At 39.3% G+C, this 15,230-nt stretch overlaps 1 protein-coding gene across 2 annotated transcripts in view; it reads right to left on the bottom strand.

The window, feature by feature from the left end:
* The window catches only part of LIMCH1 (LIM and calponin homology domains 1), a 185,639-nt gene that overhangs the window by 91,092 nt on the left and 79,317 nt on the right, over positions 1-15,230 (bottom strand). For both annotated transcript variants that reach the window (XM_074904714.1, XM_074904716.1), the window contains exon 3: positions 13,870-13,939. In XM_074904714.1, the coding sequence (XP_074760815.1) occupies positions 13,870-13,939 (70 nt within the window). The remainder of the gene's footprint in view (positions 1-13,869; positions 13,940-15,230) is intronic.

Genomic DNA, 15,230 nt, shown 5'->3' with positions numbered 1-15,230 from the left:
TGAGAACACTGTCCAAACTGCTGCACTGGAGCCCAACCACCCAGGGGGTAGCAGACACTGAGCACACATGCTCTTTCTATCTATGCATATACAGCCCTGAGCTGCACAGGGACTTCAGCTTGCCCCATGCTCTGCACATGACTACAGAGAGCCTAGAGAGTCAGCTAGCACATGAGCAGCACCCATTTTCTGGGGCTTTTTGGCTACCTGGAAATCCCTAAATGTGCTATGCTGCACTGCCAGGTTGATCTCATGCCTTTGGGCCACTTGCCCCCAAATGGGAAAGGTGCTGGCGTCAAGCAGCTCTCCTGCAAGAGCTGTCCTGTGGCTGTGCCGAGCCAGGGTGATAGATGCTGCTGCCAAACCCAAGAAGGCTGTTCAGTGAGTTGCCCACACCCACAACACAGAGGTTATCCAGGGTTTTCCATTCTCTGCCATATCCCAGACTCCACCTTCCATTATCCTGAATAGAGCAGTTGACTGTTTTTCCTCTTATTTACTTCCCATCTGCTTCCTAACCTCAGTCTGACACTTTCATTCCTCAAACTTGTATTGCAAAGTTATAAAGGACAAGAATATTTGTACACTGTTATACAAAGAGAGTAAATCATACTGGAAGCTGTGATGGAGAATGCTGACCACAGTCTTTGAAGTTCTTGGTCTGCAATTTGCTTATGTTATAGTTTGTACGCAGGCTTAAGTGCTGGATTAGTAATATCACTCACCAAAGCTCAGCCAAACAAAATTTAATAGGCAAGGTGAACTAGTCTTGTGAAGATAAACTATCTGCAAGAATTTTTAATGCAAGTAAGAGAACACCAAGAACTCACAGTTCTTCAAAAAATAGGTACCAGTCTGGAATCCAAGTAGTTTCAGTTCTCTAAGGTCATATTTTAGAAAGTAAATTTTAATCAGGATTTGGTGGCTCAAGAGATTGGGTAATAGTATTTAAAAAAGCAAGCGATTAATCTCTGATCAACCAGAGGGTAAGGACTAAAGAGCATTTAAGGTCTCAAACACCCCTGGGAACTAGCCAACTTAGTCTAACACTGTGGGTGCTGACTCTAGTCAGATTTTGGGCTTTGTATTTTCTCACGGACTGTCCTCATGCTTACAAGTAGCATGAATGTCACTAGAACTACTCCATTATCCTCCCCAAAATTCTACATTGGAGTTATGCCTGTAAAGCGCCAATGATTGTTAGATCCCGGGTTTGCTGGTAACACTGTGCTGACAAATACCTTGTTTCTCTGATTCCTTTCTAACTGCATCTACGTGTTGTTTCTCAATTACACGCTTTCGAAGGCAGAGACTTCAGATGTCATATAGCGTCTACCATTAAAAAGGATGAGGAGACTCATACCAATAAGTTGATACTTCGCAGGAAAACAGATTTTGATTGCTGCCGACTGTATAATTCCAAGATGTGAGATGTTCAGAAATTGAGGCCAGGCATATCTGAAGATACAGATCCTAAACTCCCTTCAAACTAATCGTAATATTGGATTGACTTTTGCTCTTTTGATTGTTTTAGACAATATGAAAGAACAAGTAACAACTGGTGTGATACTGCTGAAGATAAAGTATCACCCATTCTAATATAATTCTGCTAATACCTTGCTTACTCAAATTTTTGCTTGACTGCAACACTTCTCCAAGAGAATGTAATTATCTTGCTTCTTCCTTGTCTAAAGTTTCTAGTCCACTGACATATCAGATTACACCCAGTCACTATTCAGCACTGTAAAAACAAAATACAGGCGTCCACACTAAGAAGGAAGATCAAAGTAGCCTGACTGCTTCTCAAAAAACCCAGAACAAAACAAAACCCAGCCTCCTATGACAAACTTTGTCAATGTTTGTTTTTTACATGTCTGGCTTTAGTAACGAATTTTATGTGTTCTTTTGGTGCACATTTATTTATTTACTCACTTCTCTTTGCCTCTTTATAGGCTTTTATTAAAGCTCTGACAGAACTCTCTGGAGACCATTCAATTTGATTTACCAATTTGCAACTAGTTTTGTCAATGATTGATGCAATTCCTGAATTTTTCATAATTTGCTTTATGAAATGTCAGAATATACTGTGTTTCCAATACACAGTATCAAGCCTGTAATATTAGTATGTTTTTTTAAAAAGAAAAAAAAATTGCGTGTATTTTCTTTGAAAATAAACAGCACAGCAAAAAACCATGTCCGCATCTGATGTATATGACACTGTCAGGACATTTCAAGTTATGCTTTTCATGCAGTTCTTATGGCTTAAGAAGAAACTACTGTCTGACCTCTTTGGGGTAACAGGAGAAACTTAATGAAAGGAAACATCCGAGAATTGTACAAAAAGAACGTTTTTTTTTCCCTGTTTCTTCATATGTCAAGTAAAAGCTGCATAAATTATTTTCCTAGATCAGAAGTTGAGAGATTTTATTAGCTTGTGCTACTGACCTGTGCAGACAGTTTTCTGGCACAATTTTCACAACTTGTTTGCAGTATCACCTCAGTTATCCAGAATTTCTTGTTATCCCCACAAGGGTCAAATTCCTGACATGTATTAATTACACTGAAAATTGCCCTGGATTACTTGAAACCTCAAATAACTGAACCTATTCACCATCCTCCCTTTTAAATAACAGAGGACATACTGTAGAGTGGTGCTAATACTTTATGGCTGATCCCTGTAACTCCAGAAATGAATACACAAGCGTCACACTTCTGATCTAGCAGATCTGTCAGCCTTGGACTGAAAACCAGGCTCAAGAGGCAGAGAATGTTTATAGTGTGGCTGTGGGCTGTGGGGGAGGAGATAAGAAGGACAGGAAGGTCAAAACCAAAAACCACTGACCAGCATTCCTGATCCACGCACTGCTGGCCAAGGAAACTGAGCTGCTTCACAGTTCAGCCCTCCCTAGTTGCCAAAATGACCCTGGATCCCTCCCATAGTCAGCCAAAGACTAGCTGCTGCCTGCACAGTAAATACATGTCCCACTGACACTTGAGCTTTTACAGTTCTGGCTACTGGGCTCCATCTCCTCGTGCCTATCATTGGGCATCAGACCTGCAGCTTCTCCCTGAAGGTGCTCATCAAGCATTTACGATTCTATTATCAGGGCTTGAATGCAAAGATGAGGATGCAAAGACCTACTGGCAACTCACACATTCAGCCAACGGTAGGTATTAGCTCCAAGATCCCTAATGCTGTTGCTAGGCAGGAGTGGTAAAGTTAGGATTGGTTTTGGAAAAAAACAGCAAGCCTCTTTCCAACCAAACTAGAAACAGTATTCAAAGAACAGCAATGGGCCAGCTTTCATTAAGAGAAGGTGTTAGAAATATCCAGGCATGCTTGGTAACACCCATGGGATTTGCTGGCTATGCAGCCAAGCTCCACAGCACCCAACCAACCCAACAGTTATAAAAGGCAAGAAGCAAGAGCACCAGCAGCCCAGGCTATCAATTTAAGGTCTGTAGTTTGTTGCCCCACAACAGGTGCAAAGATAAGGCTCACATCTGACACTCAGTTCAACATGCCTCCCAACACACCAATATGACTTTGCAACACACCAAGTCAAGTAACATCTCTCTAGCTGTTGCAGTAAAAGCAGAGCAAATAATACCAACATTACCACTAAAAGGGAAAAGAAAGGGGAAGGAAGAAAAGCATAATGTTTACCATCGGCCTTATGGGGAAACACAAGCTTGATTCTAAACTGTGCATGAGAACTAGCACAGTTCAAAGAGAAAACATGCAGTGATGAAGGAATGTACAGAATGGACTGAAAAAAAGCTGAGCTGAACTCAGTACACACTTGGATGCGTGCACACATTTAGCAAGTTCAATACACTCTCTTGAAAAGTCTGAGATGAGAACTCCTTTTCATATGTCTCACAGTAATAAATCAGTGCACACTATTGCCCCAAACCGACATTCGCCGTCTAAGTAACAGTGCTTTCCGCATGAAGATGAGGAGGCAGAAACAAACAAAGAAGTGGCAATAGAAAGGACTTTAACAGGAGGACACAAGATAGCCGAGGACTGCCTCTGTACTGCAATATTAATTTTCTAGACCATTAGCTATATTGCTAACCTAGAAATGAATGTGTAATTCTCCTACTAAACTGCGGGACAAATTTCCACATAGCATCACAAGGCTGTTCAGCTTTCAAAAGGTTAATAGTTAATGGCTTTGACATCCCTCAGTCAGATAGTTCAGCTTACCACCATATTTTGCCCAAGCAATTAACCAAGCTGCTTCCTCCGCAGCATTAATTTTAACAGGTTTACAATAGTATCATTAGACCTCTGGACATTTAAGAGGAAGTGCATTACAATTGGAAAGCATTGTGCCAAGCAGGAAGCGAGTGGCTTTGATCCAGGAGCACTGAAGAATGCAGAAGGCAAGGAGACTTCAGTGTCACATATTACACTCTCTATGAACTCTTGACCACAGCACCGGACTGCAAAATTTTACTGGGCTCTTAAACCAAAGAAATCACTGTGCACCAATCTAGTTTTCCACTAGTTTGCCTTTTCGCTTGTTTGCTTTAAGCCAGGGAAACAACTGCAATGTGATCTTTGGAGCGAGACACGTTCCATCATCTGCATTCAGCACGTAGGCTCCTGCTAGCAACATGCACATCATCTGACAGAAATCCACTGACAGTGCCCGGAAAGGTTTTCAGCGTAGAAACAGTACGAACAGTTGCTAGCAGACGTAAACTGCAACAGACTTCACCAAGTTGATTCACAGCCAGGAAGGGGATTAGAGACAGGATTCTTCTGTCACCATCTTCAGCCCAAGGGCCCGGGTCACAACAGACCATTGCTAACTCATGCTTGCTCCGCTTTTCACAGGAGGAGAAGGTAATAGGAAGCTTGAGCCTCCCTGGCCCATTTTGAGGTGGCAGATCTGTCAGTCTGATCACAGTGTGGAAACTTTTGCTCCCAGGGACTTGTCAGGTTAAGAGCTATTGGGAAGGCACGCTCCCCTTTCACATTTGCCCTGCTACTGTTATCTGATTATCAACATTCTTTAGATTGTATCACATTTATTTTATGTGCATCAGCACCTGCCTCTTGGATGTTGTAAGAATGCAAGATAGCAGCAAAGACAGCAAATATTCTTACTCTGGTCAACCCCATTTACAGTGAATTTAGTTCTCACTCTCTCAAATAAATACTGGCATCTAGCTGTTCCCTGGAGCAGAGGCTACATGTCACTGAAAAAAACTGTTGAGGATCAGAGAGTATTTATAGCGCAGACCTACAGACTCCAACCTGTGAGAAGCTTTCCAGAATTAGGGAGTGAGAGTACTGCTAAGTATAGTTTTAAACACAGACAACCTTTAAACAAGGGATTTCAGAATAAGACTTTCCCAAGTTCCCACATCCTTCGATTTTGGACAATAACTTAAGGGTTGCACTTAAGGATTAAACTCCCTAGCCGCAGTTTCAGAACTACTTTAAACCAACTGAATGACACCTCCTTCACCAACTTGGTGAGCCTCTTTCTTCCCTCCTGCCTGCACTCCTGCTCATGCAGTTACATGCTGTAAGATGGAGAAGGGTATTTTTCAACCAGATCAGTTGCCCACCCCAGCTAATAACCATATGAGTGCTAGTGCTAAGCATAGCAGGTGTAGGAAAGTCAAATTCAGAGCAGCTGAAAGCAACCATAGCCTCAGGTCTAGCTTTTCTTGTTAAGGATAAAAGCTGATACATCCTATAGCCTCAAGGCAAGGATAGTAGCTCTGCTTATTTTATATGTACTGGCCTAAATACATGCAGTGCACCAGCTCAGTGCTTCTTTCTATATCCTCACTGGCAAACTAATAGATTTTGCAACAGAAGTTACCAAAGATTGCCGGTGCCTGGATACAACTCCAACAGTGCCACATTCATCACAGTGCACAGGCAACACATTCACAGACTGAGGGCATCCAACTCCTCCACTGAAAACTCCTGAAGATGGTACACGCCTCCAGAGCATGCAGTATTTGCCCAACTATTAAGAGAAGTCATAAGCTTCAGCAATGGGATCTGTCCTGGAGAGTTTAAGTCATTCTACTCAAGAGGCCTTTTGTTTCTAAGACAACAGTTTGAGGAAGGCACAGGATTCCTCACTTCATTTACCGCAGCCCTATGCAACATAGCAAATGGCATTTTGTCTGTTAGACTCTCATTTTTTCTGATACTTACAGATACTTTAAGATCATTCTTCAAAAGCTTGCCATTTCTGAAATAGTAATTTAACCAAAGTCAGTAAACCAACATAATGCAAGTCATGGCTGAACTTGCAGAAGGACACTTTAGGATCTGAAGGCAAATCTAAAAATTAATCTAGTGGGCAACCTGCATTTTCCATGGGTACAAAATGAGCTCCTCCTGGAAGCCAGCTGCCCTCCCCACCCCGAGGAAAGACACTGTCATTTATAGTAAAGGTTAATACCATGATAAGGGCAAGTTCACATTTCAGCTGCCTGGCATTAGGGCTTCGACAGCAGCAATGTTTTTCTTTATACCATTTTCATATGTTATCTCTGGAATCCTTCACTTTATTAGACCTCCTATGTCAAAAAAAAAGAGTAAACAATCATTACACTAAGCTTTTATTTATATAGTTTTATAAATAACATATATGAAGACACTTGACAGCCCCAGAACAGGCAGACTGTTTGCTAAAAATCAGGCACTTTTTCTGAAGTGTGGTAGTTGGCTCTCCCTTCTCAAGTCTGGGCAATAAAATGGTATGTGTGTAAAAAAACCAACCAAAAAACTAAAAAAGAGATTCTCTGCAGTGACCATCCTTCTTTTGGTTTTAACACAGAAAATGTTCCCCTTACCTCTGGATTTGCATATTAACATTTTAAATTATTCAATGTGAATAAAGCTGATTATAAACCTATTGATTAAAGCCATGGTTGAAGACTCAAATTGGGAAAGCAGTCTAAAAACAGACTGTGAATGACACAGGAATGCCTGTGATATTTTTGTAAGTGTTATTTATTATTTGTATTAACATACTGTCTAGGAGTCCTGGCCATGGAGCAGGACTCATGGGGTGAGGTGTAGACAAAAGCAGACTAGCAGATGATACTTGCCACAAAGAGCTTACACATTATTAGCATTTGGACAAACCAAGTCATGACATTCTCAGCAACAGAGCTCAGCAGGCTCAGGGCACAGCTTAAGCTGACTGTGAAACCACTGCACCTTTGAATCCTAACCAGTCTAGTTTGGGAATGTCTCTCAACAACATGACAAAGTTTGCATCTGTCCACAGCAGCTATGGTTCACAGCTGTCCTTCACGTGTGTCCTACAACCCTTACCCATCCTGGCTGGTGCCATCCTGACCCAACAAGGAAACAGTTCAGTGCACTCTGGGTGCTAAATGGGTGCTAAATGAGAGATTCAGCTTATAACAAGGGACAGAATTCTGGCAGAAAGAGACAGTTTCCTTAGCATGATGAGTAGTGGTCCCAGCCAACAAACAGCTTAGCTTACTGAGTGCACTGTAAGCCCTGCAACCAAGGAAGCATCCAGAAGAAGAAGGGACTTCAGGGCCAGCAGTGAGGTTGGTCTGCAGAAGCCCTGGCCGAGTGCTGGCTGGGGCCAGTGATTCAGAAAGCACACAGAAATCTGGGAGGGATCAATAACAGCCAATTCAGAAGCAAATGAGATGTCACTCACTTCAAGTTTCACCTCCAGCCATCATAAATGCAACACTCCAGCTGGTAGCTGAGGACAGAAGGGACCAGTCATGGATGTTAAGGACAGCTCATGAGCCAGAGGGGGATGATGAAGACTACTCACTTCTCTGAGGGTATGCTTTATAGTTAAACACAGCTAAGACCATCAAAAGCATTGTCATTTACCTCCCTTTGGGGTTTTTGATAGTTCATGTCTTATTAGTTTCCTATTATTTCAGCCTCTCTTACATCCATACATCAAGTCAGAGTTCAAACTTGGAAGCCTGGACAACATAGGCTGAATGAAAGTGCAGCAGTGGAATACGTCTCCAGCACATATGCTACTGTCAGATCGATGATTCGTTTCCAGCATCAAAAGTATGAGAGATTTGGAGCCAAACCCAACACCAGAGCAAACACATCCATTTCAACCAATAAAATACTAAATGAGATGCCAGAGTTGTGTTTTGCATTTGACTCACTAGTTTTTCTCTAAATGAGAGGAGAGCAATGCTTTCTGGACAGCATGTGCATAGTTAATTGGAAACAATAAAAACCTTCAATCCGGTATGAAATAAAACCAGCTGAAGTTCAATGTAAAACTTTAGATTTTATTGGTTTGCATATGATTTTTTCCCCACCAATGCTGCTTCCTCTATGCTTCCTGACAAATTTGAACCGATGGCTGTTTTCCTCTTCTGTGATGAATTAACTACAGTGTCACTGTAGATTGTTCCACATAGACTGTTTACAAAGAGCTTGGTTAAGAAACACCTGCTAGCTTACTTTCGCATTCTTCACAAAACTTAAAAATGTTTGTGAGTACAGCATACAACTCAATCCGTTAAGCAGGAATTTTATAAGGTAGCTCTGTCCAGCTCAGATGACACCAAAACAAACAGGCAGGAAAATCTAAATGAATAATAAATTTGAAGGCAGAGTCTAGAAAGCTGGGAGGGTAAAAAAACTAAACAACACAAGCATAAAGGGCACGAAGGATACAAGCCATTCCTTTAAATTATGCTATTGTTTTAGTGAAGGGATTCAATACATATTACTGTACATGATGAGCCAAAGCACACAGTGCTGCTCCGAACCACTGACCAGACCCTATGTATTGTTTTAGTCAAGTATTCAGATATTAGAACTGAAGGCAGGCACGGGAGATGTCTAGAAGCCAATTACTATTTAGCAAGGAAGAGCCACAGAAACCATGGCAGAACAGTTTGCACAGCATTTTGCTATGATGTTGACACTTTGCTTTCCATCAACATTCACAAAAATGCTTTTGGGATGCAAGTGCCAAGAAGTTACTGCCTTTAGACAGTTAGGAAATTTTGCTTCTGTTTACTTCATGTGTACCACAACTTACACAGCAAGGCTTTTTTTATGGATACAATTGTGCTAGCAAATGAATTTGTCCAGCAGCAAAAAGTACAAAATAAGGAAACAGAATTTATCATGTATTATGAATATTATATATATATTTATATTCATACTACACATTATGTGTATTTATTATATTATAATATAATGCATAAATATATTATTATATAAATATTATATACATGTTTATAATATATGTAATTAGATATATATTTTTTATATATATTACAATAGGAGCAGGCTCTTTCCATAAAGTATTACAAAGAAATAAAGTGAGAGTAAGAAACTAAAAGAAAGAATGAGAATATAATTCTTTAAGGAAAAAAAAATTGTAATAGTGAAGTATGAGTGGAAAGAGTGATCAAAATAATTCACATCAGTTGAAGTTCCACATATTTCTCTATTTTCTCTATTTTTAATTCTGTGAAACCCATTATACTGTATTTGGGTCTTGTAATTTTATTTTCACGTTCTTATCTGCATGAAGAAAAAAGATCTCATTTGCTGAACTTAATTAGAAGCACAATCTTCTGAAAGCTAACACAATGCTGAAATTTCTTAGGGACATCATACGACTTCAAAAAAAATACTGGAGTTTATGCAACAATACAGCATAAAAGCAAATTACCAGCACCAGCAGACAGGTAGCTATTCTTAATATGGTTCGTAACAAGTTCCCAGAGAACACTTTGCCAAGAGAAACTTCCTAGAAATATAATCACAGAAAAAAATACCCCCTTGTTTTCAAAGGAACAAGCTTTTTTAAACAGCATGTTACAGTTTTATTCATCTTGGTGCAATAACCATGCAACCAGGTGACTTCTGCAGAGCCACTTTTTCCATTGCTAAATCATACAAATGCCACAAAGTTGAGGACCGCACACAAGCTGAAAACGGGATGCCACAGTAAACAGATTTTTATTCAGTAGTACTGAAACATGAGCCAAGATCCAAGCTAAAGTTCAGCCCTCCAACTTTGTCTTGACTACTTCCTACTATTATATGTGAGATTCTTTCACACAGCCTCTGAAGTAAGTGTCTGAGCTCCTGTGGGGATTGTTCAAGGAACTGAAGTAATGCTATAAACTCTCCTAAACCCTGTCAAACAAAAGATAAGGCAGAAACCTTTTATTTTCTCACAGAGTGACATTATTCAGGGGCAGGAAGCAAAACCTAGACATTTTTCTGAGGAAAAAAGATAGTCAACATACAGTGGTTAGCATTACAGAGCAAAGCTTATCTACAATGATGCTTGAAATTTTTTTATTTCTATAGAATTAATTATATAATATGGTATAGTTGTACAAAATTGCAGTTAGTAGAAACCTTAAAAATTAGTTGTGCCCACAATGGACATCATACAAAATGAAAGAAACAAACAGCAACTCACTGAAAAAATGGCTGGTTCTGTAAAAAATCACTTATACATGAATTATATTCATTGTACTCTAATAATCCATCTTTGTAAGACTTCCGCAGCTTCAGATGGTCTTGTAATTAATCACTCAGCCAAAACTTTTCCATTCTTGCACAATTAAATACATGAAATGATGCTTCTGGAAAACTGACAGTCTTAAAACTAAGATGTTCAGTATCAATATCTCACATGAGAAAATTTCTTCCTGCAACACAGCTCTTTCAGCAAAGCCTGTTATTCCTGCCTAGGTTTAATATGTTCTTTGGATGTTTTGCGAATTTGCTTTTTGGTGGGAGCATTAGCTTTCTGGATTAATGAATACTGAACAGGAATGTAAATCGGAATACCAAACCGTTGGTCCTATGCTTTATTTCATTAAAGCAATGTATCATTTCTGCTGTGATAACAGAAGCAGTTGGCACTTACAGAGATCAAAGCAAATTACAAACAAGCCTGCCAAGCTGAACATATGTAATTCTATATGTAATGCTGCATACAATCCACATCCTGACTTCAATTTGCAATCAGACAAAGATCATCTTTGTGTATTTATATGGCCTGTGCTTAGTTCAGCGGCGTGCAGATCCTCAAGTCCTTACTTTAACACAACAACACTGTAACCAATAAATTTTGCTTACATGACTGCTGTTCTGGTATACAAAAGGTCTGCAACTAAGCCATTCCCTCTTAAACCACATGAGGAAGTCACTGGTAAGAATTTCAGAATAACCGCAGATTCATCTAGCTTTAAACATCAGGAAAAGTTTAAAGAATTCAGTCTGTCAACACTAGACCAATTATACATAATACTTCACAGCAGTGTTATGAGAAGTCACTCAAACATGAAACATAGGCAAAATTTTACACCTGATAATACTCTCAGGTGAACACCTCAGCATGTCTCTGATACGGGCTTCAAATTTACTATTGCTTTCCTTCAAATAAAGCATACTTCATTTGTCCTTACAATAACAAAGGAGAAAAATAAAAGTATCATCTGGAGAATTAGACTCAATTTGACATTTTGTAGAGCTACATAATACAGGACTATTTGTGTCTCCTGTTGTTAAAGATGAAACAGAAGGCAGTTTGAGTACTTCACAATTACTCATAAGTTTTAGCTCCAACTCTGTAAAAAAGAAAACCTACCTATTGCCTCTACCAGTAAACTAAACACTTATTCTATCCACTTTCATAAAGAAATTAATTAATTCTGTTATTATTAAGTTACACTTTTTAGGCAGCAGCAGTATCTGGGAGTCCAAAGGCATGTATCTCAGACAAGGCAGAAAAGGTACTGAAGTTTTCACAGTATTTCTATGTGTACTGGAGGAAATCACACTCACTGGGGTGAAATAACTGGAAAGAAGTAACTATATACTATGTCAAGCCAACCAAAGCTAAAATAATAAAGGAAAATTGGCAATAAATAAACAAACTAATGTCCCTCGTATGTGGTCAACTAACTAGAAGGTATAACTGCTTCTGGACTATAGTGTCACTTTTAATTTTATTTTCAGACACATGTACATGGTACAGGTAAGAGAAAATGGAAAGATACATCCTATACACTCAAACATACTCCTGATGTCTGTACTTTAAAATAATACATCACAAATATGCGTAACAGACTAGAATATTTGATCATTTAAATTCATATGCAATCCTTAAAACAGCCACTTACTACTCTAAGTAAAAATGGCAACGAAGTCAGCAGATATGGGAACCAGATACTTTTGAAAGCAAGGGGACATTTCGATGGCTTGCTTTCTTTGGAGCAATTAATTCACAGAACTAATAGAAGAACACCCAATGGTAATGTTCAAGAAGCCAGAAGCACCAGTGAACTTTTTTAATAGACTAAGTATTTATTAGGAAAAATGTTTAGGAAAGTAATTACTAAAGGTAAGTAGAGGATACAGGTACAGAAATAAAAAAGTCACTTTCCAACACAAAAAATATCTGCTGTATCATCAGTAGTCTGAAAACAGCTTTTTTTGGTAATGCTTTGAAGATACACATCTTGCAAGAGAGATCTATCTCAAGGAATGAGAAAAATACACACACATACTACTTTTTCTATGTCCCTCCTATTACAACCACCCTACCTTTGGGATTTGACATATGAATAAGAAAAAAACCAGTATAATTCAATATCATCTTCTTAAAACAGTCATAACAAAAATTGAGTCTTTCCTGAAAGGGATCCAAGGAAAAGAAAACCGCACTACTGGTATCTTTTGCAGCTGTTTATATGAGATATTCCTTTCAAATAGGACTGTGTAGGAGTAAAACTAGATGGGTTTTAGAGGCAAAAGGCAGGCACACAAGGAAACTTTAGAGAAAGGGTGGTGGGGATCACAAATGAAATCCTAAAACTAGACAGTATTCATGCAGAAATATGCCTGTCAATCTACAGGTTGAAGGACCCAGACTCAAAGGGCATGTAATAAGATTATAGAACCAATTTAAAAATGAATGTAAAGGTTTCTAATACACTGAAACTTTTTAATGTGGTTTATAGAAAGGGACGTTAACCTCAGCTTTCAACAAGTAATACATTATGAATCTTGCACAACTAGAGTTGAATGTGAGCTAAATGTGAGTGGTGCCAGAACAGAAAGGAACCACATATATAAATATGGTCTAAATAGACCATATATACTATATATAAATATTGGTCTAAATAGAAGATGGCCACCTTCCACTTGCTCATGGGTCCTTTTATTCCCAGCCATATCTCAAGGTAAAATCAATACAGCCATGTTTCTATGTGACTAATCCTGTTAGACCCAAAATCTGTTCATACCCCCACCTCCTTCCCCATCAGCAGGCACAGGACTGTGCCACCTCTCGAGGTGACCTCCTGAGAGCCCACGGGCTGTCAGCATGTCCTCTGCGGTCATCTTCTTTTATAATAGATTTTGGCTAACTTTTACTCTGCTCCAAAAGTCAACATGAAACAGTTCCCTAGATAGTTGCGCAGTGAATGTTATCTGCAGACTGTGGTATTTTGAGGAAAGAGAAAATGAGACAAAACACACAAGTTTCCAAAAAACTATCTTTCTGTGGTGATAGCTTCTAACACATGCATTCCAGTCTTTCTAAAGCTAGCACCACAATTGGAGGATGACATACAACCAAGAAGATATTCTTCCTCTAAAAATATACTCTGCCTCTTGAATACTGCCCACTTTTGATGAAAAGACTGGAAGATCTTAAACTGACTAACCAGAGAGTTCAGATTTCAGAGGGACTGTCCGAATTTAGCAGGTTAGAAGAATTCAAATTACAAAAATAATTGCTATCTGAATCACATAGTCATAAAATTAAGGTGCGAAAAGCACCACTCAGAAGATTCCTTTTCATTTGTTATACTCACCAAACCTGCAATGGGGGTCGGTAGCCTATTGATCTTTTTTACCAATCCCGGCTTTATTGCATTCAGCAACCTGTTACAAGAAAAGAGTATTCATGAGTGGTAAATCACAAAATCCAAATTACCAAACACTTGTCCCCAGCTCATAAGGATTTCAGTATGACTAGAAAGGAAGAGTCTTTCCTTTCTCCCCTCTTGAAAACACACATGTACCCAAAGTTCCACCACTGCAATTAAGAAAGACTAGGAGGAAAAATGACCACAGCACAGTACTTGAAGAATATTTATTTTATATTTTAAATTGATCTAGATCACATCAGTCTTAACAGGGTCTGGAAAAACTTTGTCACACCAGTCTGCCTCTGTTGCCTGGAGGCAGGTCATGCCTGGAAGGGCCTGAGAGCAGAATACATCCGAGTATCACCACAGCTTGGGAAGGACAGTCTGGCAGTTTCCGCACTGCAGGAAAGTGAGAAAGGACATGTGCTTCATGGATGGCCCGTCTGCTTTTCTGCATCTATACTTAAAATTAAACACCATCCTTGCATATGTTATGGAGAAGGGAGGTCCCCATAAAACATAAATGTGAGAAGACTAATAAAAAGGGAGTCCAGAAAAACCTACCTCATCATGAAATGATCATTAAACCAGTGATACCACAGTTGAACACTGTTCAGTGCCCAAAGATTAGCACTTCCCCCAAACAAAGTTCCCAACCACCCATGAACATGCTATGAGAAGCGCTGACATGGCTCATTGTTAGAATATTCCAAAAAGTGACCAAGCCTCTAAAAGTGAGGAATTTTAATTATAAAATCATGTTGCAACAAACACTGTTTCTTTACCACCCTTCTCACAAGAGAAAACCCTTATGCCTTTTATTCAAAGGCAAATTCAACCAGTCCCATCCATTGGGAAGAAAATCATCAGGTCAAGACAGTTCCTTCAAATTCAAGATCTTCAAAGAGAAACAGAGATGTCTATGCTAATTTAAAACTCTAAAAATGAGAATAGCCACTATGGAAGACAGGAATCTCACTTTGTTCTGACACTGTCTCCATTCAAGAACTGACTCTTCTGGCAGCCTACTGTGATGGTAACATTATATTTAATATTTGAGAGGTCTGGCTAAGAAGTTTATCCTAACTAAAAGCACATTCCTTTCAACTAAAAGTTAACAGTCTGTGGTTGTTTCCAACTCCCTGCTTCTGAGCTAAGATAACATGAGGTGTGCCACTCCTATAGGCTCCACCAAGAGCCATCTCTATAGTGTCATGTTATTTACTGCTGGATTCATTCTTAGGACTGTGACAGTTAGCAAGCTCATTAAGGAGTCCATCCCTCCCGGGGGTGGATACCTGGCT

This window comes from Athene noctua, chromosome 4, assembly GCF_965140245.1.
Source record: "Athene noctua chromosome 4, bAthNoc1.hap1.1, whole genome shotgun sequence".
In the NCBI taxonomy this organism is placed as follows: Eukaryota; Metazoa; Chordata; class Aves; order Strigiformes; family Strigidae; genus Athene; species Athene noctua.
The sequence above is the reverse complement of the archived record's forward strand: the minus strand, read 5'-3'. Positions and strand labels throughout refer to the sequence as shown.